The following is a 27,925-nucleotide window of genomic DNA, read 5'->3' as shown; positions in this document are numbered from 1 at the left end:
TTTTAATTTGAAACACTTACTATATATATACATATATGTTTGTTTGTTTGTATGTATTTCGCTGCTGGTTGGTTTGGAATTAAGAGGAAGTATTTTATTCCCAGGTAAGGGACAAAACCCCAGATATATTGAACAGAAAATCAGTTTTTATGGAAATAATCCTTTCTTTTTCTTTTCCATTTTCGGGCTAAATAAACAGCACCTAAGCTCATCCACATCTGATCTGTCTCCGACCTCGCTCTCTGCTCTAGAACCTGCAATGGCTTCTTCTTGTTTCTCTGCAACCCAGCTCTGTCCTCCTCCTCCATGGCCGCTTTCTGCAAAACCCAGTGAAGAAAACCCTAACTGGATCCTCAAGTTGTTTCTTAACCGCACGAATGGCGCTCTTAGCTCCGTTTCCCATCGCATTCACAGGCCTTCACGAGCCTCTTTTTTCTCTTCATGTGTTGCAGTCAGAGGCGATCATGTCTCAGAGAATGCACCGACTCTCCGAGAACTCTGTGAAGGTCACGTGCCGGGCCATATCCTGCACAGGCGAGTTTTCTTTTCTTGGAATTTTCTGGGTCTGTTTGGCTCCACAGAAAATGCATGCTGGAAAACTAACGAGTTGATTAATGGTTGGTGTTTCTTTTTTATTTGACACTCAGAAACAGTTGAAACCATGTGTTTTGAGAGAAAAAAGCGTTCCTTTTGTTGTCAATTTTTCCGTTTCCGAATGCATCCTTCTCTTTCTTTTCTTGGAAATTGCTGGGTCCGTTTTGTTTTAGAGAAAAAAAAAAAGAAGAAGAAGAAAAGAACGGGCAAAGCAACCAGGAATTCCTAGCTAATTAAATGTGCTCTTTATTGTCTCTTAAGGCAATTGAAACAATGGTTAAGAGTGTAGCAATGCAGCGTAATCATGACTCTTTTTCCCTATTTGATATATACAAAATGCTCCTCTTATAATCGAAGAATTCTATTTTCTTTGGTTTGTATTGTGATTGCTTAATGATTGATTTGAATTGTGATTTTTTTTTGGGGGGGGTTGGGGGGGATCAATGTATTGTCTATTTTCTTTGCTGTTGTGTGCAATGATCATCCCTCACTAGGATGCCAAAAGGTTGCAATAAAAGTTTATGGGGATTTCAATGTTCAATTGCGGTGGAAATGGATTTTAGTACGATTGTGTGAAGAATACTGATTAGAGTTGGATTAAATTGACGTAGGGTGGAAGAGGTTGGATTTACTGTGGCTACTGATGTGCAGCGTCAAGCTTTGCCATTTCTGCTTTCTAGGCGTGATTGCATACTCCACTCACAGGTCAATTCATTCTTTTTGAGTTTTATTTTTATTTAGTTTACTTTTGTGACTAGGAGGTCATTCACTCGAGTTGTGGAAATGTTCTCTTTGCAAAAAGTAAGGGGAAGGCTACATTCAAATATGCCCTTTCTGGACCATTGTAAAGCATGGAGCCTCATGCACTAGGGATGGCCAATTTATTTTATTTTATTTATGTGACATAGTTTAAGTTAATAAAATTTAGTTAATTAATGGATTTTTTTTTCCAGATATTGTAGAAGGGGTGAGTATAGATATGTGTTCACCACGTCCAGTTACATTATCTTGCCCTTTTATCTGTCAATTAAGTGGGCAGAATATCATCCTGCATTGCCTAATACCAAATCCCTTTTTTTGTATGTCTGGGTCACATATCAAAGATAATACATTATTTATTTACTCTTCCTACTTGTCTTCTATGATTCTTTGCTTGCTAAAAGAAATATAATGACAAATGTGAACATCAATGGGATCTTATATATGGGTGATTGCAAAATGATGGATTTATAGATTATTTATTTATGGTATGATTCATGATTCACGTGTTCTAGGAAATCTAAAATTCCAACCTATATTGATGCCTTTTAGCAGAATCTTTGTAGTGATGGGATGTAAGAGGTCAATTATTTTGCTGTTTTCAAGATTTTAGGAGGGGATCAACCTGCGTGTTTAGTGCTCTGATATAAAACCTGAGTTGTCTTCCTCTTGACCCTGTAGCAGTTGCAAATTAATGTAGCTGGTTGTTTTTTCTTTTCTCTTGGCCCTGTAGACAGGTTCTGGGAAGACCCTAGCATATCTTTTATCAGTGTTTTCAGTTGTAAACACTCAACGATCAGCTGTGCAAGCACTTATTGTTGTACCAACTAGGGAACTTGGCATGCAAGTAAGCATATCAGTAATGAATTATGCTTTGATTGTTGGAGTTAAAATTACACATATGGCATGAATCCTACGAGTGCTCAGATGTGTTATATTCTGATACTATAGTCTTTTGGCAAACAAGGTTACAAAAGTTGCTCGTTTGCTTGCTGCAAAACCTGCTGAAATAGGAATGGAAGCGTGCTCTGTTATGGCTCTTCTAGATGGAGGTATGCTGAGAAGACACAAGAGTTGGTTGAAGGTATTGTTTTGGGTCATTGATTTTACAGAAATGTGTAAAAGATGCAAAAAAACCATATTGCCTATGAAACATTTTCAAGGTGCATAGAACCTATATCTGGAAAGTACTCATTTCATTTTATATAATTTAAAATGAAGCAAGTTGCCTATGTTTTGCTTTGTGCCCCTTTGGTTGACTGCCAAATATTCTGTTTTATTAATTATCTTTCTGATAATCAAGATTGCAGTTATTTCCATGCACGCTGCAGTGACAATCAATTTAGTGATATGGTATTTTGTAATAATATTTTGAAAAGGAAAGGACTATTAAAATCGGCATTCAATACTGTACTTTCATTGAGATGATAAAAAAGATGGAGCTTCTGTGCTAAACAAGGCCTAGATATTCTATAGGTGCCTGGCCTGCCATAGCTGTGAATTTGTGTTTATATAGATGCTAATGAGTACCTGTATCTGAATTAATACATTGCATACTCTCGTCAACGAGTACCTGTATCTGAATTAATACATTGCATGCTCATCACTGCAGTTGCACTAGGCATATCGTCCATTTGCTTGAGATCTATCAGACTGTTACCATTTTCCCACATTCATTAGGTAGTTCATTTCCTGCAATAAAAATTTTTGTAAGAAAATAATTATTTACAGGAACATGTTAAAAATCACTTGAATTGTCAGGTGGAGCCCCCTACAGTAGTGGTTGCAACTTTGGGGAGTTTGTGCCAAATGCTTGAGAAGCAAATTCTGAAGCTAGAGTCAATGCATGTGCTAGTAATCGACGAGGTAAGCGAATTGCAGTTCACTCTTTTTTTTGTTAATGGATTTTGTTCTTCAGATGGCCATCTGTCATTGCCCCAGGTTTGTTTGAAAATCCAGTTTCAAACTGGGGGCAGGACACCATAAAGAATAAGTGATGGTATCTTTTGCTTCTGTTTGAATTGAAGTTATAAGTAGATAGTTTCTACCTGAATGGAATCAGTAAGAGACATAGTTGGCTTTTATCATGGTACAAATTGCTTTGTATAGTATAGTGCATCTCCTGCAAAAGGTTCACAGCAGGAACTTATGTGATATATTTGCTGCATTTTAGGTTGATTTCATGTTCAATTTATCAAAGCAAGTCAATTCTCTTCGAAAGCTTTTGACATCATACTCATCAAGCAATAATCGACAGACTATTTTTGCCAGTGCATCAATTCCCCAGCACAGACGATTCTTACATGACTGCATTCAGCAGAAATGGACCAAGGTTTGTTGATGGACTTCTTGTCTCCATGTATTCTTCATGGCTTTTAGCACAATCTGTCGATAATTGTATCACTTGTATATTAATCATTTTTCTGGCAGGCTGATGTTGTTCATGTCCATGTCAACCCTGTTGAGCCAATGCCATCACGCTTGCATCATAGATTTGTGGTAAAACTATTTGGAGCCATAAAATGTGTCCTATTTGGTTTGTTTAGTGTTGTTTTATTTATTTATTTTGCTGTTGTTTTCTTGCAGATTCGTTTTATTTTTTATATTAAGATCCTATTCCAGCTACATCTTCTTTTCTTTTTTTGAGGAAATCTTTTGATTGCGTTCTGCCTTTTCTTCTGAAATATGGATGAATCTTCTGATCTGCTGCATGCTTTGATGGTTGTCCAGATATGTGGTAAAAATGAAAGGCATGAAACCTTGCTATCCCTGTTAAAAAGTGATGCCCCTCGATCTGCCATAATTTTTGTCAATGACCAGGTCAGATTCACTAATATTAATAATCTGTAATTACTCAAGACTGCAGGATGTCAAATTACATTAAAGAATATCTCTACCCAGTAGTAAAATTTGATGAGATCTCTCACTCGTGGTTGATCTTTTCTATGCTCTAATATTTTAACAGATAATTGAAATTCATAATATATATCCATTATATTTTTAAGATAGCCAATGTATATCCATTATTGGAAACTGAAAAATGGTGATACTAGTCTATTAATATTTTCCGTCTCCAACTATAACACAGTCTGAGAAGTCTAAAAAGGGAGGTGAAGCTCCAACAACGACTCTTCTAATTGATTTCTTGAAGACTGTGTATCCTGGATGTACCAATATTCTTCTTCTGGAGGAAGACATGAATTTCAACTTACGAGCAGCTTCCTTATCGGTAAGTTTTCTTCAGCTCATGGCAGCTTGATATGTCCATATTTTGTCTTTTCATCCTCAAGGGAAAAGGTGTAAAATTTGGATCACATAAATAGCTTCTGACTGTACAATCCTATTGCATTTTGTCAATTTCAATCCTTAATCTGACATACACGATTATGCAAGTCTAGTTGCGTTGCAAAAGGAATGACTGTTGTGAACCATTCCAAGCCCTTGATTCTTGAAGGAAATGTTGAGTTGAGAGCGAACTGCCTATATATATTTAATTCTGTCATACAAAAAGTATATGACATTTTTGCAGATCAGATAACTACACATAACTATGGAATCTCTATTTTTAGTAAGCATTCCGGAAAGTAACTTTCTTTCAGTTTGGTTCTGGTCTGGGAATAGTTTTGTTTTACTGTATCCATTTGAATTTTCCATATTTTGAGTGTAGGAAATTAGACAAGGTGGAAGCTGTCTTCTTGTGGCAACAGATTTGGCATCCAGAGGAGTTGACCTTCCAGAGACAACCCATGTGTTCAACTTTCAACTGCCAAAATCTGCAGTAGATTACCTTCATCGAGCTGGGAGGACAGGTAGGAGACCATTTGCAGATGAGAAATGTCTTGTTACTAGCATTATAACATCAGAAGAGCGGTTTGTCTTACAGAGATTTGAAAACGAATTGATGTTCCACTGTGTAGAGGCATTTTTGTGAATCCGACTTTAGTTTCAACCATATTTATTTTCTATGATTTCAATTACCCTTTTTCCCTATGATTTCAATTACCTTTTTTCCACAATTTTCAACACAATAGGAGGATATTCCTAGTTCTCTGCAAAATCAGTCCTCCCATATGCCATCTCACAAGGGCAACATCAATTTGAAAGGGGGTTCAAGGGCTCCTTTATCTTGATCCAATCCATGAATTTCTGCTTTGCTCAAAGATCTCAAGAACCAGATGCATTTATCATATCATAAAATCAAAAATCCACATTGATAGAACACAATAAAGGATATAATCAGTGTGTATCTCACAAATTTTTATTTCCCTCTCTAATTGAACCAAAAAAAAATAGAGGAGATTATGATAGCCATGCTCATCATATAACAAAGCCATCTTGGATTGTTGAGTTTTTCAATATGATGGTAATGCCTGATCTTATATAAAACCCTTCTGAGGATCTATCAGCCTCTTGAATGCCCTGCAAATTCATGCAAAAAAGAAAAAGAAAAAAAATATAGTACACAATTAAGTATTTGAAGTAGTTTTTAAAATTGTTTTCAAGAAATTTAATTTAAAATACCTTAATTGTAGGAAACAAGTATAAATGAGAAAATGAATTTTTAAAATTGCAGTCGTACAGAATGAAAACTATAGGAAGGCAGTAGTTCTCAAATTTTCATTGTTTTTAAAATGAAAGTACAAAAATCATAACCAAATGGATGCTTCTCGTATAAATTCTGATACTTCTGGATGAATTATTTGAAAAAGTTTACCTCTGAGTTAGCAATAACAACATTCTTCCCAATTCTGGCATTCTTGTCAATGATGCAATCCCTGCATAAGAATGTAAAAAGGGTAATCAAATAATGAAGAGTTATATACAAAGATATGTAAGTAGAGAAACTTAAATATTATTTGTACTTGATTTTCGTATTTTCCCCTATTCCAATAGGAACTCTTCCCTCAGCTAGCAAAGATGCAACTTCACTGTCAGTTTCATAGTAGTCAGCACCAAGCATAACTGTATCCTGTATGCCCATGGCCAGAGCCATCAGCTTAGAACTCATTTTGAAGAACAAGAAAGTGTGAACTATAACATTTAAGGCAGTTACCAAAAATTAGATTAAAGTTAGTTCATTACAGGAGATAGAATAAGAAGACTTCTATGTTGCATAAAACTAGTAATTCTGCAACTGAGATTCAAGAAATAGTTGTTTTTGAGCTGTAAACAAACCTTCAATTGCACATTGGAGTTTATCCGGGATCGGATGCCAACAACACTGTGTTCTATGGAGCAGTCAGTTAAGAAACTACCATGTGATATGATTGAATCAACAACCTGCAACCGAATATTGATCCCTTTTACAATGCAATGGAAGAAATACATTCAGGAACAAAGCAGAAAATTAAGAATTGATCCATTTACAAGTCCAAGGGATTATGCTTCAATGAAAAAATGAAAAAAGAATCATCTTCTTCTTTGTCCCTTGCTCAACCAAAAAAAGATAAATATATAAATAAGTTTTATCAGTCTCAGGAGGAAGCTTAAGCACAAAATATTGAGATATACTGACCTTGCTATTATCAATCTTTGATGGAGGTAAGTTTCTTCTTGATGTGTACATTGGCTTGGCTGCATCATAGAAACTAAATCTGGGAGGCTGAAATAGGCAAAAGGAAATGTAAAAACGCAAGCTATAAAGAGTTCAACTATTAGAAAGAAATTACCAAAAGATACTACTTTCCGTGCATAGACATATTTTCATTGCTACCAAATGCTTGTGGAGTAAGATGTTTATTTTGATATACTTACATGTGCAGTGAGGGCAAGGTTTGCTTCAAAAAATGATCTAATTGTGCCAATATCTTCCCAGTAATCGTTAAATAAATAAGCCTGCCAGATCATACCAGAAATTATTTAGATTGTTGGCCCAATATGCATCTGAATTTGTATCTATATCTGCTGAAAAAAAATAAATCTATAAAGCACCTAATGTAGGGAACAACAGATTCTTTTTTTATCCTGTATTTATCCTAAATCTCAAGTTAAAAATAATGTAACATGTTTACATGGGAAAGAGGCCAGCCAAAAAAGTTGAGATACAGACCTTTATGAAGAACTCTCTGGCAGAGGCAGGAATAATCTCTGATCCAAAGTCATTTGCAGTTGGGAACCGCCATCTGGCTTGACAAGAATGCGTAATTTTTAGTACTTTCTCATGCATAATCTACTTCTCAAGCCAAGGAAGGTATGATTTTATTTTCTGTAGTTCTTTCTGAACAAGGAATTGATCTCCATAGATGTTCTAACATCAATATCAATTGTGATTTTCTCAACATGGATTTGAAGTACGGTATTGAAATCATTTTCAGGAGTTCAAAGGTCAAATCAGTGAACCATTTTTAGTTCAATTACCCTTAAACTGATTTCAAAATGTTTCTTTTGTATTCTGCAGTTCATTTTATCTTACTTGTCTTGATGTGATGGTAGCTTCAGCTTTAGAGTACCTTAAAAGATTCAGCAGTATCTCCTTCTTGAAGACATATACTCCCATGGAAGCTATATATGGCTTCTTTTGAGCCTCATCTCTTGAGAGCCCCAGAACTGTTGTGTCTACTGCCTAAAGCATGCTGTAATGTCAAATGCACATTCCATAGGTAGTATAGTAAAGAGCTTTGTGAACCAACTTGAGTATTACCATTGCCTTCAAATCACCTCCCCTAGGCTTCTCACTGAATGATAGGATCCTTCCTTTGTTGTCTATCTTCATCAACCCGAAATCTGAAGCACGGCTATCAAGGAAACCGAAAGAAGACTCAAAGAGGTTATTTCTACCCATAATAGTTGAATCTCGAGCATGTAAACCTGCTCAACACAAATACATTTCAAGGCTAAGAGTGGAAACACAAACCTACCTGTCATCCATTGGCAAACAAGAAATGGTGATATCTGCACCACTTTGCCGATGATTCTAAATGAAAAATACTAGTCTCAGAAATAACTGTTTGAATCCATTCACAACTTTGAACAAATTAATGAAGTTCTGTGTATGAAAACAAGTTAAAGTAGTGGCTAACTTGAACAAAGTCCATATAGTCCATCCTATACAAGTGATCTCCTGATAGAATGACCACATCTTCTATCCCTTTGCTCCTTGCATCCTACAGGATACAAAGTATATTCTAGTCATCATCCATCATAATGTCACGGTTAGAGAAGTTATACAGAGCAGACAATTTCCCAGTAAGTACCTCAAAAAGCCAGTGGAATTGGCGGACAGCATCTGCTGTACCTTGGAACCATCTTTTGCCTTCCTCACCTGGAGTTTGAGTAGCTGCTAGAACCTATCAAAGAACAGAAACAACTCGTGATTAACTGATCCTACATTGACTCGAAAGATCCTAAACCAACAATGTTGTCCGAAGGTCACCTCCACATAGCCATCTCCAAAGGTTGCACCACCGCCAAGGTTGTATGCGCGTGCAATGTGCCTGTTCAGTGATGCTGAGTTGAACTGTGTGAGAATGTAAACTTTGTTGATTCCACAGTTGATACAGTTGCTCATTGGCACATCAATTAGCCTGTATGCTCCTCCAATGGGGACCTGGAACAGAAGGTGCATAGCAGAGGCGATAAGAACATTAAAGATGGCATGAAAGATTTGTTGGAAACTTGAAAGAGAGACTTACAGCAGGCTTGGCGCGGCGTTTGGTGAGAGGGAAAAGGCGAGTACCAGCTCCCCCTCCTAGGATAATTGCTGCAACTGTTCTTGGGTCCCTTTTTTCCATATCCAAGTCTCTCAACTGCACGTAGAAAGTCTCAAATCGGAATAAGAAAGAATTGCGTTAAGTAATTAATAATTGGAGTAAAACTCGTTGAGAGAACTCACCTTGACCTCACCTGCAACATCAGTGGTGAAAGACATGCACACACAGGGCCTAGCATTGTCATTCCTGGCGCCATGCTGCTGCAGCTGCAGCTTCAGCTTCATCGTCGTCTTCATCTTGGTCCCCATCAACTCTCCATTGCAGAACTTCACCAGCCTCCAGCGACTCCCCGGCATCCCCTCGGGGCCGCTCATCTGCCCCGTCGCCGACAAGGCGATCCGGCCATCGGCTGACACTGCCATTTTCCCGGAAACCAGGGAGAAAATTGGAATTCAGATTGGAAAAATGCCTGCTTGCAAAGACTTTGAATGAAATGGAGTTGCAGAGATATGCTTACATGGAATGCATGCTGCTGAAAGATTGGGCCACGCTATCCAAATTCAATTGCATCCACCAATTCACTTTGTCTTTGTGTGACCCTTGGGAGGAGCACTATGCAATTACAGAAAAATCCTCCCTAAGCTTCTCTAATTACGTGCAGAATATTCCTAGGCTGCTGCCTGGATTTTTTTTCTTTTGTAAAACATAGACCATGTATTTAGTCTCATTAAAACAGATAAAATATTTGATAGCATGATTGGCTGACCTTTGATACTTTTAGTATCACATTTGATACTAACTCAGGTCGAAATTGAAATATGAATTTTGTTATAGTTTAAAATTGTTTTATTTATATTATTTGGTTCAATAAATATTAAAGTATCTATATAATTAATGATATCAAATGAATTGAACTCCTTAAGTTGATTCTAGTCTCAATCTTGGCTCGTTAGTACAAAATATAACATGGCTCAATTTATTAGTTCTAGAAAGGGTTAAGTTAGTTTAGATTTAAGTTCGAAAATCTAAGTAGATTGAGCTCGACATAAATTTATTGAACCAACACGGTTTTAATATAGTTTTAAATTAATTTAAAAAATTATATTTATTTATTTAATGAATAGGATATAAAAATATTTTTCTTAAAAAAAATCACTTTTAAAATAAAAAATAAAGAACTTGAACGTTAGTAGTTAAAAGTTTAAAAATTAAATTTTTTATCTTTTAATAGTTTCTAAATTCTAGTTTTTAATGATCTAATTACACTTTTAAAATGATATTAAATTTTATGAATATTTAAAGTTATAAAAAAAATTCATTTAATAAATATATATTTAACATTCATTTAAGGTGATTATAACTTTTTACATAATTATGTATTTAAGTGTTTGGTTATGAGTGATAATTAAAAATGTCTAAATGGTCATACAAATAATGTTTATATATTTTTTATTCATTATTATTGTGTTGTGACATCTTCTTTATAATTTATTATTTTTAAGATAGTAGATTCGTTAAATTATATATTAAAAATTTTAAATCAAAATTATAATATAAAAAAATATAATTTTCTTATTTTAAATAATAAATGTAATTCGAGCCCAACAAGCTAGGCTTGCAAAGTTAGCGGGCAAGGGCAGAGAGCATGAGTTGAGCCTTGAATTTTTTTTGGGCAGGGCTACAAGCCCAAATATATTGGGCTTGACTCAATACTTTCTATGTAGTAAGCCAAGTTCGGGAAGATGAGGCGCATGACCTATTTAACAGCACTATACACGCCTATAGTGACGAACTTTACCATGTAATATTATTTAAATATTAGACTTAATATATATAGTTATCATTTAACAATTAAAAATATGATGTTTAGTCTTTAAAATATAAAATATCAAGATATGCCAATCATTAAAAATTGTTATTTAACTCCTTATTATAATTGAAAATAAACAGAGTCCGTATCTATGTCAAGGCAAATTAAATTTAACACATAAATATTATATTTAGTCTCTCAATAATAAAAATATTTTGATATTTGGTTCATGATATAAAAAAATCAAATTTAATAAAAAAAGACTAAATTTTGTAAAAGACCTAAAAATATTTTTTAAATGACATAAATTTCACAAAAGACCTTACAATATTAAAAAGCATAAATTTTATAAACAGGTCTACAAATTTGATAAAAAAAAAAGCTAAAAATATTCAAAAAAAAGACATAAATTTCTTAAAAATACCTAAAATTTTAGTTAAAAATACCTAAAGTAATAAAAAGAGCTAAATTTTATAAAAATATATCAAAATTTCATAAAAATGACCTGAAAATATTTTAAAAATACCTAAAAATATTAAAAAAAAACTACCTTAATTTCATCAACATACCTAAAACTTTCATAAAGAAGACCTAAAAATATTAAAAAAAGACCTACAAATTTTATTAATAGACCTAATAATAATAATAATAACATAAATTTCATTTTATATGTTTTATTTAGGTGTTTTCTGAAATTTAGGTTTTTTAAATTATCTTTAGGTATTTTTTATTAACTTTTTAGGTATTTTGTGAATATTTTTAGCTCTTTTTATAAAATTTATAGGTTTTTTTATATAAAATTTATTTTTTGGATTATTTTTAAGTATTTTTTTAATGAAATTCTTAGATTTATTTATGAAATTTTGTCATTTTTTAAAATATTTTTAGTCTTATATGAAATTTAATTTTTTTTATATTAGAGACTATATATTAAATTCTTTTAATTATTAAAAAATTAAATATTAAATTTATCATGTATCTTGTTGACGTGACATTCACTCTTAAAAACGAATATATGAATGACAAGGTTAATAAGACATCACGATAAGAATTTAAAATAATATTTTTTTAATAATTTAAATTTAAATTATTAATATTTTATATTTTATGAATCAAATGTTATATTTTTTTAATTATTAAAAGACATGGATATATATTAAAGCCTAAATATTAACAATGTTAAAGAATTAAATTTATAATCTTAAATTTAGAAGATATATTCGTTGCTGTAGCGTGTCTTTTAAGTAAGGACTAAGGAATCGGTTACCTTTCGCACTATCAATCAAACAAACGTCTTTACAATTTTTTTTATTAAAATTGTGATTATATTAGTTTTCCGTTGGATTGTCGAAGTACACCGATAGTGATAGCTCACCAAACGACGTCGTAACTTCCTCGCCGTCGCCAGCTATAAAGAATCCTCCTCCAGCGACTCGCTTTCTCACCAGTTCTGTGTCTGGTTCAGCTTCGAACACCGGAAATGGCGTGTCTTCAACGCTGTCTCTTCCTCTCTCTGCTTCTCCATTCCATTCTCCTTAACAATTATACAGTCAAATGTGATGGTAAAGGCACATTGTTCCTCTTCTTGATTCCGTACATTTCCCTTTCTTTGACTTCTTGTTCCTCTTCTTTATGGATCTGAAGGCAATTCGCATTTCTCTCTTTGTTATGATCTTTTTTGATTTTGAGAATCATTTAGAGTTGATTTTGTTGAGCATAAACTAATATTATATATATTGGCATCACATAGTAGGAGGTCGACTTTGTAAAGCAATCTTTATCTTGATCCAACTGGAATTGCTTGGTTATTGGGTGTTTTCTAGGTTGACGAATTTTTGCTTTTTGTACATTGATCAGTTAATCTTTCTCCTGCTTATACTCTCTCTCGCTGTAATCTACCTCACAAGTATTAATTGCTTTATTCGTGGAGTAGGGGGAGACCAATTGAAGGGGCAACGTGAGAGGAATTTCTTGAAATTGATTGTATGCTAATTGGATGAATTTGTGTTTTTTACACATAGATCTGCCAAATCTTTCTGTTGCTTGTTCTGTTTTTTCCTGTTATCTACTTGATAAATACATAAATTACTCTGAGATTGATTGCTTGAAATTGGATGTTTCTAGCCAGATGATGTATCTGGTTGCTTACTTGCTTATTTGTTTGTCTAAATTTTCTTTGGTCGGTGATATTGTTCATTTGCACTCTCTTGGTGGACAATATTCCCTTATCTGTGATTCTGTGAATAATGTGGTTTGGTAATTTGAGAATTATATATTTAGTTTGCCAAAGTTGGTCTTACTTTGCATAAATGGTTTAGGTTATTTGAAATTTAACCAAGTATAGAAGTGCTTTGAAATTCCCTGTTGAACCCAATGCTATGTCTAACTTTCTCAAGAATCTCTTTCACAACTTGGACGATAGTGTCTTATAACTTGTAGGTATTTGCGAAGAGACGATAGCTTTGAGGTTTATTGTCAAATAGAAGAACTATTGGTTCTTACCATGGTGGCTTGGTAATTTGGTTGTGACTTGTGAGAAACGTAATGGAGAAATGAATTTCAAAATAAATTCATTAAGCCAGCATGCCAGAAGTACTTTTTTTTCCCCTCTCTTTTATGTGGACATGGGGATGATGTCCAACAAGTCAGACTAAGCTTTTGTCTAATTTTTAGCACTGAGTTCACTTGTTCTTTGTGAATTCAGGCTTGTTGATATGGAGAGCAAGTATTTTTTAAAGTTGTAAGAAAGGGGTAATTATGTATATGTCTCATTAGTCTTGTGAATTCAGGCTTGTTGATATGGAGAGTAAGTATTTTTTAAAGTTGTAAGATAGGGGTAATTATGTATATGTTTCATTAGTCTTGTGAATTCAGGCTTGTTGATTTGGAGAGCAAGTATTTTTTAAAGTTGTAAAAAAGGGGTAATTATGTATATGTTTCATTAGTCTAGAGAGAATGTTGGGTCTACTAGCTAGAACCTATCTCATAGCTACATTAACATTTAGGATTTAGAGTACAGCTTGAAGTTTAACAATTGAAGTTATGGAATTAAGATTTAGCTAAACTGCATGCCAAGGAAGTGTTTGTTAAGATCAGTAACAATAACAATCACAAGCCTTAATCCTACTAGGTGGGGTTGGCTACATAAATTCTCAACCTATGACCAACTCTATCCATTGTCGTATCCTATATAAGACCATTATATTTTATTTCATACTTAAGGGTTTCTCAACAAACTCTTTTAGTCTTCCTGTCTCTTTTTTGCTACGAATTCATCCATTTCATTCACTTGCTTTGTATGTGTGCCTATCAATCATTGCACACACATCCAAACCATCTTATCTTAAATAGGTAAAACTCCAACCTTGTTACATATAATTTTATTTCTTATTTTGTCATTCCTTGTACGACCACACATTATCTATAACATACTTATCTCAGTTACACTCATTCGATACATGTTAGCACTTTTCAATATTTTGTGTTATGCAACAAAGATGGTCTTATAGTTGTCTGATAAAACTTCCCTTTTAGCTTTAAATTTTAAGATCATTCCAGAACAATACAATTCTGAACTATCAGTAGCCAGATTCAAATATTCTCAAGATTGTGATATAAATCCTTTCCTTGACTTGAAGCCAATTTTATAGGTTTACTATGTCATTAATCAATGCATGTAAAACTTGGAACAAATATTGTTCTCATGTATTATGACACTCTCCGTTCCAAATTTCTTTATATCACTGCTATCTTTTTCTCAAACAAAAAATCTCAAAGTTAGCATTTCAATTAGCTCACCATGTTGTAAGAGATAATGTTCTAATCAATCTACCATTGGATAAATGTGAAGGCTGGTATTTGTAACCATTTTGGTGCCATGAAACATCCCCTCAGAAACCAATCTCTCACTCTCAGAATGCATGTTTGTGCATATTTTGTAATATATCTTGACTTTTCATCCCTGCCTTCTTGTGCAGATGAAGAAGAAACTCTTCTTAAAGGAATTAACAGCTATCGAGCATCCTTAAAGTTGGCAGCTCTGACAAAGAATGACAAAGCCGAGTGCCTTGCTGAGCAAATGGCTGACCAATTCAAAGATCAACCCTGCACAAACACGACGGGATCTAACACTGTGCCAGGAACTGAACCTCAATTTTCCACCTACCCAAAACTTCTAGCCAAGTGTCATTTAAATGTCACGACAACACAGGAGGGAGCAATATTACCTGCTTGTGTTCCCAAGCTGGATCCAAGCCTCGTCCTGTCTAACTTCACAAAGTCTCAGTATTCAGACTATCTAAATGACACCAAATACACGGGAGCTGGTATTGGTTCTGAAGATAACTGGATTGTTGTCGTTTTGACAACAAACACTCCTAAAGGAAGCTTTATGGAAGACAACTCAGTGGGTGGTTTGGCCAAGGTTGGCCTGATCTGCCAGTGGCTGCTTCTAGCAATGAACTTCCTGTTCATGCTCTGAGAATATGTGCATGATCGGATATTAGTAGCTTGATGTGCTTTTTGGGGTGGGATTAACTACCATGGTGTGATCATGCTTTTTCATTCCAGTGCAGGAACAAAGAAGAAGGATACCAATTTATGTTTTGTCGATTGAAATCTCAAACAATGTTGAAGAGTCTTGATAAAGCGGTAGATGCCAGGGGAGGATGAGAGACTGTATGCCGATGTTTCTCCAGCTGTGTTGTTGTTTGGAGTTTTCCGATTTCGGTTTTGTAGAATGAGAAGTACAAAATGAAACCAAAAGCTGTTTCATTCATGGACAAGTTTCTGGAAAATGTATCCTTGATTCATACAAAGAGGAAGGAGGAACTTCTGTTTTCTTTTCTTTTTATTCGGGTTTCCTTGTTTTGGTTTACCCTTTGGTGGGTGAGCTCAAGTTCATTGATGCAAGAAGAAATTATGTACATGATCTCAAAAACCAGTGAACTTGGTAGCCTAATTGGAACTAGGCTGTAAAAATTGATCCTTGCTGTGCCATGAATTCAATTGCTGCAAAGGTTCATTCATAATTTATAGGTTATTTTTTTATTACTAAAAAAATTAACTTTTTTACTGAATAAAAAAACCCAAAATTCAATTGCTGACCAAGAAAGAAAGTAGGTAAATCAGCCGTCCAGGTTAACTATAAAAATGTAAATTATATTAAGTATAAAGAACATGTTTTGTATTAAAGTCATATCTTGGGGGGTGGCGGTGTAATTTTCTAAAAGCAAACGCAGCAGTATCATAAATTCATCATAATGCGAGGGGGGACGGCGAATATTAGAAGCGAAGCACAAACGCGAGTATATGTATGGCAACAACGTCTCTCTTCTCCAGTCAATTTATTTTTGAAAAAAATACCCTCTAGCCTCTTTCCCTCCTTCAAAACACACGCACCCTCTCTCTCTCTCTCTCTCTCTCCCGTTACTGTCACGCGAAATGCAACTCTCCAAACCCTAGATTTCACTATCACAGGACAAAATCTCTCTAATCTTACTCCGGGCTCAGTACCACCGTCGCTGCCGGGCTCATGCAGGACTTCATCGGCTCGGTTCGCCGATCGCTGGTGTTCAAGCCCTCCGGCGGCGGCGACGATGGAGTTAGATTTGGAGGCTTCGTGGAGAAGATCGGGTCCAGCATTCGCAGATCTAGAATCGGACTCTTCTCGAAGCCGGCGGTCCCCGCACTGCCGCCGATTGGGAGGGGGGAGGCTGCTAGAATTAAGAAAGATGATGCGCCGGCAATCAGGTGGAGGAGAGGTGAATTGATCGGGTGTGGCGCGTTTGGCAGGGTTTATATGGGAATGAATATCGATTCTGGAGAGCTTCTTGCTGTCAAGCAGGTTAATTTTTGTGTGTTGGTTTTTTAAATCTAAGTTAGTTTTTCATGGCTTGGGATTTGATATTGTTGGTGTTATACGTGCAGGTGTCTATTGCGGCCAACAGCGCTTCAAAAGAGAAAACACAGGTAAGGAATTATGACCTTTTCATGTCCAATTTAATATCTTTCTATGACAATATTGATTCATATTCTCTGTATGTCAAGCATTGCTTTTGTTGTTTTGGATTGGTTTACAGTCTGATTATTTTTGTTTTGGTTGAGTGATAATAGCATTTAACCCAATTTTTCAATTGTTTTTGTGCTTTTATCTATTTAATTTCCTTAATAGGCCCACATTAGAGAGCTTGAGGAAGAAGTAAAGCTTCTTAAAAACCTTTCTCATCCAAATATTGTCGTAAGTAATTGAATTGTTTCCTCATTCAAGTAACATTTTTGCCCATTTTTATTGTTTCCCTGCAATGTTTTCTGTCTTTTTGTTCAGTTGCGGTCTGACCAATCTGTTGTGTGTCTTTTTCTTGAAGAGATACTTAGGAACAGCTAGAGAGGAGGAGTCTCTGAATATTCTGTTGGAATTTGTTCCGGGTGGATCCATTTCATCACTTCTGGGGAAATTTGGTTCATTCCCCGAGTCTGTAAGTAACTGATATCACTAAAATTTTGGGATCTCAATGTTGAATTTTCACCCCTAAATGCATTTTTGTATAATGCACTTGAACTAGCCCCATATGATGGGATAATGGGAGGCTATGATCTCTGTTTTCCAAGCTAGTAATGGCATTGCACATGAAAAGGCTAGACTTGAACTTGGATGACTTAATTCTACATTGTCCATTTTGGGTGTTTGGGGTTGAAACTTCTTGCTAATTTGGTGCCTGCAGGTAATAAGAATGTACACAAAACAATTGTTGTTGGGGTTGGAGTACCTTCACAAAAATGGGATTATGCATAGGGACATAAAGGTACCTTTACCTTCCCGTAAATGGTTTTTAGTTTTCACTAACCAAACTCTCTCTCTCTCTCTCTCTCTCTCTCTCACCCACTCACACAGGTATGAATTTATACACTTACATCTGTATGAAGATCCACATGCATGCAAGTATTTGTGTTTGATAATGGCATGCTTCTTTCAGGGAGCCAACATCCTTGTTGATAATAAGGGTTGCATAAAACTTGCAGACTTCGGTGCGTCAAAGAAAGTTGTTGAACTAGTATAAACACCATTTCCCTCTGTTCATCTTTGTTTTGCTTTTCATTTATTTAGTTTCCTTTTTGGTAGCATATGGGATATCTAAGATAACGATGATTGCTTCAGGCTACCATAACCTGGTGCAAAGTCAATGAAGGGCACTCCTTATTGGATGGCTCCTGAAGTTATCTTGCAGACTGGGCATAGCTTGTGAGTACAATGATACAACATGCTTATTGCTGATAGTTTTAACTTTAGCCTTGAAGACGTAATTGTAATTTGTAATGCCTAATTGCCTACATATGACACATTTTCTTTGTATGTTGCCAATAGATAAAAATGCTCTTATTTCCACAATCCTGATATGTTACTAAAGGTGTTACCAGTTATCACATGAACACCAGGATATTATTACTGTCAAAAATCCGTTATATAACAAGGGAAAAGAACTTTCATCATTACGTCATTGAATTAAAAGAAAGAATATTTTCCTTTTTCTCATCTGAAATTGCCAAAGTCCAAGGTGAAATTAGGAGTGATTTCAGCTGGTGAATAAATAGGAATTTGCTGCCAGTCTCCAAAGTGAGACATTACCATGACTACTTAACCATTGTGTTTTTGGTCCTGATGGACACACTTTTCTATTTAAAAATCCTGTTTATAAACTGGAATCACAATATTAATAAATTAATCTCAAATGCTTTTATATATTATGTTCAAGATGTTCTTTTTGGGAAAATCTGGAATTTTCACCTTTCCTGTTATTGCACTTTGTATCTCCAAGGACCATCGCTTCAATAACTTACCTGCTACCCTTGTTTTATCTCATTACCTCAACCAACGTCACCTCAACAATACCTTCAACGTGTATTAAGATACTCTTACTACTTGGTGTAGTAAATTCTTATATGCTTTTCACTTACACCAGCCTATAAACTGCATTTGTTGGTCTGCATTTTGTAGTCATTTGAGATCATTACTTTTGATATCAAATATTTCAGCTCTGCTGATGTATGGAGTGTTGGATGCACTGTTATTGAGATGGCTACTGGGAAGCCTCCTTGGAGCCAGCAGTATCAGGAGGTAAGTTCTGCTCCCACTCTCTTTTACTTTCATACTGAGGCATCAATTTTTCTGGTTGGCTAAAACCTTAAAACTCAATAAAATGCTAGTTTATTTGTTTTGAACTAAGTTCATTTGTTTCTTTCAGGTTGCAGCTCTCTTCCATATTGGAACAACTAAATCTCATCCTCCCATTCCCGAGCATCTCTCTTTTGAGGCCAAGGACTTTTTGCTAAAATGTTTGCAAAAGTACGGCCACATGACTATTGTGTTTTCTTTCCTTCTAGGCTACACTTTTCATTGCTCGAGAACAATCAAGAATAATTTTTTATCTACAGTAGGAAAATACTGTATTATAAGAATACATTTGATCTTCTACTTTTAAGTTTCTTTCTCTAATCTTTCCATTTCCAATATGTGGCAACAGGGAACCAGACCTAAGGGCCACTGCTGCCGATCTGCTACAGGTGCTCTTGCACTTTAGGCTTTTTTAACTTGTTAATTTATTGTAGTTGTGCATTATGCTCTAACTTATATATGCAAGTAAAATTCCTTGGTTCTGGTGATACGTGTAATGTTCAACTAAATAGTTTTGTCAAGGCTTTTTATTCTTCATTTTTTCCCATGTATATCCTTTTTTACGTTTGGCTCATCATCTGCAGCATCCCTTTGTTACTGGGGAGCATCAGGAAACCAATCCTGTGTTACGTGTTTCCATTATGGTCAGTATACTGCATTTTGCCTCTTAATTTGCATTAAGCAGATTTATCTTTAACTTTTCTTTAGCTAGCTATTAATCCTACAATAATCAGGAACATTCTGGAAAGTGGACAGCAATGCCTCAGTTTGAGCTTAAGAGCTCGTAAGTGTTACTTTTCAATGATCTTGGGGTGCCTTGATAAATCGTTGTCTGTTATTTGTAATTATGACTTGTGAGGATGAACTAATGCTCTAGCATGATGACCCTGGTATCAGGACAACACATGTGCGGTTGAATGATACACATAACAGGGTGATATGCTCGACTATATATCCTGACAAGGTCTCAGGAAGTAGTGCACTGTGGGGATCATGCAATTATGATGATGACATGTGTCAGATAGATGATAAGGACAATCTTATGGTTGGAGTATCAGCAAAGTTTGATTCTCCTTTACTTTCTGGTGATTTAAATAAGGTAACCTGTTACCTCAAAGTGAGCCAACAATTATATTTTTTGCCTGCATAGTGACCTCTAACAACCATTGTTCATTGTTTTTATTATCCAGAGTTTCAATCCTATGTCTGAGCCAATTGATTGGCCATGCAAATTTGATGAAAGTCCTGAGTTGGAGAAAAGTAGAGTAAACTTATTTTCGTGTCAAACAATTGATAATAACACTAAAGGCTTTGTAACATCTAGCAATATGGAAAATGAGTTCACATTTCCAAGTGGACCTTTAGCAGCTGAGGATGATGATGAAGTTACCGAGTCAAAGATTAGAGCATTCCTTGATGAAAAGGTATTTAATGCTTCCACAGAATTTTTATTTGTCAAAATAAAATTATGATATTTACTTGTGTAATGTTTTATCTTTGATTCTGGGGGTATCTGCAAGACTTACATCATATACTTTTGACTCTTTAGGCTTTAGATCTGAAGAAGCTGCAGACACCTCTGTATAAAGAGTATTACAACTCAGTTAATGCAGCCGGTTCGCCAATTGGTTTTGGGACTGAAAACAAAGAAAACTTTGCAAGCAATTTGAATTTACCTCCTAAAAGCAGGTCGCCCAAACGCATGCCTAGTAGAAGACTTTCTGCAGCTATTGGTGTTGCCTACACTGCTGGAAGTGCAAATCATTGCCAAGATGTATCTAACAATGGGGCTGAAAATGTTCAAACATTTTCACAAGTACTACCATGTAGGCCTAGTGAATGGGAAGAAGGCATACTTGATCCTCAGCAGGAGTTAATCAGTTCAAGGTATCTGAGTTGATGCCTGATGTGTGCTTTTAGTTTATGTGTCCTTTTCGATGGACTATTTTCTTTCTTAAGTTTGAAAGTGGAAAATGTTTTCCTGCAGTGCAAGCTTCTCTGAGAGACAAAGAAGATGGGAACAAGAGCTTTATGAAGAGCTTGAAAGGAAACGAGGCAAGTCCAATTTTCTGTGTCATTAAGAAAGAGAAATATAAATGCAAGATAATGTATTTATTGGGACCTGTTGTTTTCATGACCTGCCAATCCATACCATAGCTCTAGCTTGTTTGATTCTAGGTCCTAGAACATAAACATATTAAAAAAACTCAAATCTAGTTCTCTTGTGATTTAGGGCCTGTTTGGCCGTGAATGAGAAGCCATAAAAGTGCCTTTTTTTAATACATAACAGTGCTCAATTTTTTGTGGTGTTTGGCCAAAATCAAAGTACTCTTTTACTTAGTTAAAACTATTTTTCTGCTATGAAGCAGAAATGAAATTTAAAGCTTTTGCTGCGAACCAAAGGGACAAGCAGAAAGTAAAATTGTTTTTAAACGAAATTACCCCAATCAATATTTAGAATTGTGGACACTACACTTATCAAATATTATCAACTACGCAAACACTTTTGTCTATATCTGTTTAGGTAATTTTATCGCTAGAACTTTTTTCAGTCAATGGTCTAACACATGTAACAACACTAAAAGCATTTCTTAGATTATTAGGCCAAATGCTAAACTGTTTTTCCTTGAAATAATTCTTGTAAAAATGTTTTTCATAGAAGCAATTTTCTCCACAGAAAAAATGTTTTTAATAGAAGCATTTCTTAGATTTTTCTCATGCCACTGACTATTCTAACATGACATTCCTGACTCCTGATATTGCTTGGAAGAGAAAATCATCAATAGACTTGAGAACTAGTTTGTAAATGTACTGTGTTTAATGATGTTTAGAACCATCTTTTGAGTAGGGATTCCCTTGTATGAAGTAACAGGAAGCCGATGTGTCTGAATGAGCAACTGGAAACAATAATGTCACATATTGCTTAAGGAGTAGGCACTATGTTTTATTGGGTGCTACCTATCATGATGCCACTTGCTCATTGGGCTACAGACCCTCATGTCTTGGCCCACTACAGTCTTGACTTTTCATGATTGTTGTCTTTGTGAGGTTGAAGTCAACTATGTTTTTCTTTTTCTAAGCTAATTCAACTATCTTTTTCACCTGGCTACATGTGTGGTATTTTGCCATGGAGGTTCATAATCTTACTCTAAGCTGCAATATTACATGTCTTCTTTTAGTTCTTCACTCCAAGGAAGTCAAGAGTGACAGTTTGAAAGTTACTTTGACTGCAAATTGCTCTATGATCCATGCCATTTTTTGTCTACTCTAACAGGTACTTCTGACTGGAAGCGCATATCATCAATAGACTTGAGAAATTATTTGTAAATATACTGTGTTTTATGGAGGGTTAGAATCACCTTTTCAGTAGATAGGGAGTTTTCTTGGATCGGAGATTCTGTTGCTTAATGAGCAACTGGAATATGTATTTCCTTGTCATGTCACGTATTGCTTAATGAGTGGGCTTTTGAGTAGTTACTGTGTTTTATAGAGTGCAACCTATCATGACGGCACTTGCTAATGGGGCTACAGACCCTTGTGTCTTGCTTATCTCGAGTCTGGACAATGAGTGATTGCTGTCTGAGTTGAGATTGAAGTCAACTAAGTTATTCACTTGGCTACCTGGATGGTATTTTGAGAAAGTCAACGGTGACAATAGGGAAATCACTTTGATTGTGAATGCTTGCGACATGACTTAGTATAGATTTTCTTTTAAGCATAATGACTGAATTTGCATAATGCAGAGATGATGCGTCTAGCAGGTGTGGCAAAGGCATCGTCACCAAAGGACCGAACTCTACTTCGACAACAGGACCGGTCAAGGCTTGCTTCTCCAGGGAAATAAATGTACGTCTTTGTTGCCTCAAAAGATATCACATATCTGGTCTCTTTCCGGAAAATGACAGTTGAATCACCTATTTGTGAAGGAAAAAAGGAAGGGTCATCTCCAAATGGTAAATCACATATTGACAAAGGGAAAACGAGCAGTTAGGATTTGCATTAATAGTCATACAAATAGATCTATCCATGTTGATGCTGTTGCATTGTTGGAATGATCAGGCTTCGTTATTGCTTAATGTATGTATCTTTCCGTTTTGGTCATTTTGTTTTTCAATAATATATATAGAAATATTGGCTACTTAGCCTTCACTGCATGAGTTAATCTTGGCAGTGTGGCGAATCCACTCTTGTATTCAGTGCTTGTGGTTCAGCCTGGAAATATCGGGCAGATGATATCTCTGTAAACTAAGATTTTGTAATATGTGTGTTATTGCAGTATGTGACACAGAAGAGATGCTTTTTTGCTCGGTGCATGACATAGTAGCAGTATGTTTGCAATTATAAGCCCCTTTAATAAATAATTTTATTTTTTATTATGATTATTAACGGTTTGCATGTTATATAGAAGTAGATATAAGTAACATAGCCTGTTCCAAAAACATAGCCTTTTTGGATTGTTATTTCTTCCATGGAATTCATACCTGATTATCCTTTGCAACATTAACCTAAAATGTATACACACGCATACATGTAAGTAAAATTTAGAACTATATGGCTCTTTAATAATCATACCCTGGGAAGAAATGCTACCAAAATAACTTATAATTCTACATGTTTCACTGTAACATTATAAAATTCTGGAAGGATATGATTTTCTTACTCATAAGTGTCATCTTATTGGCAAATTGATGTTGCCCTCGTATGCACCCTCAATAAATAAGTATCTGGTTCATTGCAAGATGTCCTAACTCGAGTTGAACGAAATTACCAGACTGCTTTTGATTCGTGCAACAACAATGAACTTTTGTCAGATAAGATAGAGTTCATAAATAAGAGAAATAGCATGGAAAATAGAGGTTAGGATAGAAAAAAGATCCTCTTCGTTATATTTTGTCAATTAAATTTATTATTTCTTGGGGAATATCATGCATTTTAGGATCTTATAATGGGTTGTTGAGAAGCCTTACTCTTGTCTATATCTCTTTTAACTCATAGAAGATAACTTACAATACTTGATGGCATGCAAGGTTGGTGGAGCTATTGAAGAGAGAGAGAGAGAGTAACCATAGATTCACCTACTCTCCTTGTTTGATTGAACCTATGAGGAGTGAACACAATTCTATAACAAACACCACAATATATAGATCACAAAAATATGTTACACAAAAACAAAACTTCAATGCGCGAGACAAGCAATTTTTAATGTGAAAAATCCCTTTCCAATATGAAAGGATAAAAACCACGAGACCTAATGGTTTACTCCAAAAACTCCACTATGAATAACAAGTTTCTACAAATGATTGTTCATCAACAATAGCAGATACACAACCTCAAATCGACTAGCTATCATGAACAACTTCAAAACATAACACAAAAGAGAGATTAGAGAAATATTACTAAAATTAAACTGTTGTTACAGAGTACAAAACTGGAGTTGTAGAGCTCAAATAAACAATCTGATAATCAAGATTGAATTACTAGATGTCTATTGTTTGCTGACCGAAAATCAACCTAACTGGACCACAAATGACAGTCCAATTTTCAAATGATCAAAAACTATTCACTACTCTTTAACCTAAAAAATTTCAGACAGCAAACTCTTTGTTCAGAGACCAATAACCTAAGCTGCAAACCTCAAAATATTGATCCGACCGTTCAGAACGAAAAACCAGATGTCTTCTATAAGCTAACAAAAAATTAGCTAGATCAGACCACAGACGATGCCTTAATTGTCACTTGGTCAAACATGTACACTCCACACATCTCTTCTCCTATTTTGTTTTTGTTTTTGAACAATCGCCCACACATACACCTCTTCTCATTTTATACTGAAATTTTAGAAACCCATAAGGGTCTCGAGCTTCTTGCTCATGGGCCAAATAAGTTTTGGCCTTCTCCACATAGGAAGGGATCCAAAAACCCAACAATTCTCCCAGAAGATTTTACTATTCCCGCAATAGAAAATCATAACTCAAACTTTCCTCTTGAAAATGCTTTTGTCATCATATCATAAGCATTATCATCAGTGTGAACCTTGTCAAGTTCTAACAGCTTGACATCTATAACATCTCGTATCTAATGATACCTTACATCAATATGTTTTGATCTAGCATGAAAAGTTGGATTCTTACTAAAATGAATGAAACTTTAACTATCACAAAATAGGACATACCTCTCTTGTTGAAAACCATGTTCCTGCATAAATCTTTTCATCCAAAGTAGCTCTTTTCTTGTTTTAGTTATCTCAATTAATTTTGACTCAGTAGTAGAAAGTGAAACACACTTTTACAATTTAGATTGCCAAGTCATTGCTCCACTTGTGAAAGTGATCAAATATCTTAAAGCAGACTTTCTTATGTCAATGTCTCCAGCCATATCAAAATTTGTATAGCAAACTCGAATAGGTTTCTCATTCCCAAAACAAAGTTTCAATTGACTGGTTCCACGGAGATCTCATGATCCACTTTTCCACATTCCAATATTCATTTTCTAGATTTGAAAGAAACCTACTGATAGTGCCAACATCATATGTTATATCTAGTCTTGTACATATCATTGTGTACATAAGGCTTTCAACAGCAACTGCATAAGGAACTCGTTGCATATCCTCATTTTCTTTTTGTGTTGATGGACTTTACTCTTTACTTAGTTTGAAGTGAGTAGCAAGAGGAGTACTAGTAATAGTCATAATTTCTTGTAATAGTCATAACTTCTCTTGTAATAGTCAAAATTTCTTCTATTTTCTGTCGTGTGTAATTCTCATGCCTAGAATTTGCTTTACTGGTCCCAAGTCTTTCATTGCAAAAGATTTATTTAATGTTTGCTTCAACTTGTTAATCCTAGAACCATTACAACCAATAATAAGTATGAAATTAACATAAAGCAATAAAATAACAAAATCATGGTCAGAAATTTTCTACACAAAGACAAAATGATTAGAGTTGTCCTTTTGTAGCCTTGCTTCTCCATAACGGAGTCAAACTTCTTATACCATTGTCTTGGTGCTTGTTTTAAATGATACAAGCTTTTTTTCAATTTGCATACATAGTCTTCTTTCTCTTTCACATTAAAACCCTCTAGTTTTGCATACATAGTCTTCTTTCTCTTTCACATTAAAACCCTCTAGTTGCTTCATGTAGATATTTTCTTCCAAATTACCATGTAAAAAAGTTGTCTTAACATTTATCTACTCAACCTCTAAGTTTAGAGTTGTAGCTAAACCCAACATAGCTTTAATGGAAGACATTTTTACAACTTGAGAGAAAATCTCTTCAAGGTCATCTTTTTTTTTTTTTTTTTTTTATACCCTTGGCAACTGATCTGGCTTTATATTGTGGAAGCATAGTATTTTCTTTTTGCTTCAACTGATAAACCCACCTATTTTTCAAAGCTCTCTTGCCTTTAGGTAGTTTAACTAGCTCATAAGTGGAGTTGTCATGTAAAGACTTCATTCCTTCATTCATTGCATCAATCCCTTATTGTTTCTTTTATCTTTAGTAAACCTACGAAGTGGAGCAATATTAAAATTTCATTCATCGTGCTAATCATTTTGGCCCCAATGACCATCATGTGCATTATTTTGAACTTCAACCTAAGTATTATTCTCAATAGGACTAGGCACATCTATTAAATGATCCAAATAAATGGAATTATCATTGTCTTGAGAGGTTGCCTTCTCTACCTTCTTAATATCTTCAATTGTTTAATCCTCAAAGAATACCACATCTCTGTTTCTAAGGAGTTTCTTCTCCACAGGATCATATAATCTATACCCAAGCTTATCTTGCCCATAGCTAAGAAAAATACACTACGAGTTTTAGCATCTAACTTCGATCTTTCATCTTTGGGAATACACATAAAAACCTTACAACCAAAAACACGTAAGTAATCATAAGAGACATTCTTACCAAATCAGAATCTATTTGGAACATCATCCTATAGAGGAACACTAGGCAATATATTAATTATACGTGCCACTGTGGATAAAGCTTCACCCTAAAAGGATTTTGGCAACTTTGCTTTTGCAAGTAGACATCTGACTCTCTCAATTAATGACTTATTTATTCTTTCAGCCAAGCTATTCAACTGAGGTGTCTTTGATGGAGTTTTCTTGTATCTGATACCTTGTTGTTAACAGTATTATTCAAATTGTCCTCTATATTCACCGCCATTATCAATTAGAATACACTTAAGTTTCTTTCCTGTTTGTCTTTCAACCAAGGCATGAAACTAGTTAAACACATCAAGTACTTGGTCTTTTGTTTTCAAAGTATAGACCCACATCTTTCTGGAATAATTATCAACAAATGTTACAAAATAAAGTGTACCACCAACTGACCTTACCTTTAAAGATCACAAACATTGGAATGCACTAACTCAAGAACATCGACTTTTTTCAAGAGAGGATGCTTATGAAATGAAACTCAAATTGCTTTCCTGTTAGACAATGAACACGTTTCTTCAACGTTCCACTTATAGTTCCAAGAAGTAACTTCTTTCTTGCCAAATAATTAAGCTCATTTTCACTCATATGACTAAGCTTCCTATGCCATAATTCAATTGAACTTTCATTTTTTGCCACATTCACTACTCCATTAGATATAGATGCTTGCATCTTATACAAATTAGAGTATTTGTTTCCTTGAGCTACAAGGAAGCCTTTAGTGAACTTCTATTTTCCCTCACTAAAGGTATTACAATACATTTTATCATCAAGCTTACCAACTAAAATCAAGTTCAAACGCATATTTAAAGCATGCCTAACATCCCTAAGTATCAATCTATTCCAAGCAAACATTGCCAATGCCAACTGTTTGAGCCAACCCTTCATTGCCTATCTTCAGTGTCCCAAAGTCACCAAAAGTATAAAATGTGAAGAATTCCTTTCGTGATGTCAAATGAAGTGAAACACCACTATTTATCACCCAATTAGTCTCATAACTA

General features: G+C 35.0%; 4 protein-coding genes across 6 annotated transcripts; 3 read left to right on the top strand and 1 right to left on the bottom strand.

Moving 5' to 3' along the window:
* The first annotated feature begins 110 nt into the window (after positions 1–110).
* Positions 111–5,343, top strand: LOC127799354 (DEAD-box ATP-dependent RNA helicase 58, chloroplastic). 3 transcript variants are annotated; one of them, XM_052333316.1, is made up of 10 exons: positions 112–534; positions 1,206–1,299; positions 2,087–2,200; positions 2,321–2,437; positions 3,115–3,219; positions 3,527–3,685; positions 3,784–3,852; positions 4,084–4,173; positions 4,442–4,582; positions 5,021–5,343. In XM_052333316.1, exons 1-10 carry the CDS (start codon positions 260–262, stop codon positions 5,282–5,284), a joined length of 1,428 nt encoding a protein of 475 aa, XP_052189276.1. In that variant the 5' UTR covers positions 112–259; the 3' UTR covers positions 5,285–5,343. The 3 variants fall into 3 exon arrangements, with proteins under 3 accessions (XP_052189278.1, XP_052189276.1, XP_052189279.1); XM_052333318.1 differs by lacking the exon at positions 2,087–2,200 and having other exon boundaries at positions 111–534; XM_052333319.1 differs by lacking the exon at positions 112–534 and having other exon boundaries at positions 1,201–1,299; positions 2,091–2,200.
* A 174-nt stretch (positions 5,344–5,517) lies between these two features.
* Positions 5,518–9,512, bottom strand: LOC127799353 (glucose-1-phosphate adenylyltransferase large subunit 3, chloroplastic/amyloplastic). The gene is made up of 15 exons (XM_052333315.1): positions 9,185–9,512; positions 8,985–9,098; positions 8,726–8,899; positions 8,547–8,639; positions 8,373–8,456; positions 8,211–8,266; positions 7,994–8,087; positions 7,803–7,915; positions 7,403–7,475; positions 7,108–7,188; positions 6,869–6,955; positions 6,529–6,633; positions 6,216–6,322; positions 6,068–6,128; positions 5,518–5,772 (listed from the first exon to the last, which is right to left on the bottom strand). Exons 1-15 carry the CDS (start codon positions 9,422–9,424, stop codon positions 5,671–5,673), a joined length of 1,584 nt encoding a protein of 527 aa, XP_052189275.1. The 5' UTR covers positions 9,425–9,512; the 3' UTR covers positions 5,518–5,670.
* A 2,698-nt stretch (positions 9,513–12,210) lies between these two features.
* On the top strand, positions 12,211–15,664 carry LOC127798806 (uncharacterized GPI-anchored protein At3g06035-like). Its single transcript, XM_052332417.1, has 2 exons — positions 12,211–12,374; positions 14,790–15,664. Exons 1-2 carry the CDS (start codon positions 12,293–12,295, stop codon positions 15,290–15,292), a joined length of 585 nt encoding a protein of 194 aa, XP_052188377.1. The 5' UTR covers positions 12,211–12,292; the 3' UTR covers positions 15,293–15,664.
* Positions 15,665–16,116: 452 nt separating this feature from the next.
* LOC127798666 (mitogen-activated protein kinase kinase kinase NPK1-like) lies at positions 16,117–22,829 on the top strand. The gene is given in 18 exon segments (XM_052332198.1): positions 16,117–16,657; positions 16,741–16,782; positions 16,985–17,050; positions 17,178–17,288; positions 17,535–17,615; positions 17,787–17,864; positions 17,969–17,980; positions 17,982–18,052; positions 18,844–18,925; positions 19,053–19,153; positions 19,332–19,371; positions 19,567–19,626; positions 19,717–19,766; positions 19,880–20,081; positions 20,173–20,406; positions 20,532–20,869; positions 20,970–21,037; positions 22,726–22,829. Coding segments are annotated over 18 exon segments (2,049 nt in total). The 5' UTR covers positions 16,117–16,345; the 3' UTR covers positions 22,827–22,829.
* Positions 22,830–27,925: the final 5,096 nt, after the last annotated feature.

Source organism: Diospyros lotus, chromosome 4 (assembly GCF_014633365.1).
Source record: "Diospyros lotus cultivar Yz01 chromosome 4, ASM1463336v1, whole genome shotgun sequence".
Classification (NCBI taxonomy): domain Eukaryota; kingdom Viridiplantae; phylum Streptophyta; class Magnoliopsida; order Ericales; family Ebenaceae; genus Diospyros; species Diospyros lotus.
The sequence above is the reverse complement of the archived record's forward strand: the minus strand, read 5'-3'. Positions and strand labels throughout refer to the sequence as shown.

Excerpts from the sequence above, each read along its gene's own strand:
- LOC127799354 (XM_052333316.1), top strand. The coding sequence starts at position 260 with ATGGCTTCTTCTTGTTTCTCTGCAACCCAGCTCTGTCCTCCTCCTCCA. Across the intron at positions 535-1,205 it reads CCGGGCCATATCCTGCACAG|GGTGGAAGAGGTTGGATTTA; the intron begins GCGAGTTTTCTT and ends AAATTGACGTAG. Across the intron at positions 3,853-4,083 it reads GCTTGCATCATAGATTTGTG|ATATGTGGTAAAAATGAAAG; the intron begins GTAAAACTATTT and ends ATGGTTGTCCAG.
- LOC127799353 (XM_052333315.1), bottom strand. The coding sequence starts at position 9,424 with ATGGCAGTGTCAGCCGATGGCCGGATCGCCTTGTCGGCGACGGGGCAG. Across the intron at positions 8,457-8,546 it reads AATTCCACTGGCTTTTTGAG|GATGCAAGGAGCAAAGGGAT; the intron begins GTACTTACTGGG and ends TGTATCCTGTAG. Across the intron at positions 6,634-6,868 it reads CAAAGATTGATAATAGCAAG|GTTGTTGATTCAATCATATC; the intron begins GTCAGTATATCT and ends ATTCGGTTGCAG.
- LOC127798806 (XM_052332417.1), top strand. The coding sequence starts at position 12,293 with ATGGCGTGTCTTCAACGCTGTCTCTTCCTCTCTCTGCTTCTCCATTCC. Across the intron at positions 12,375-14,789 it reads TTATACAGTCAAATGTGATG|ATGAAGAAGAAACTCTTCTT; the intron begins GTAAAGGCACAT and ends CTTCTTGTGCAG.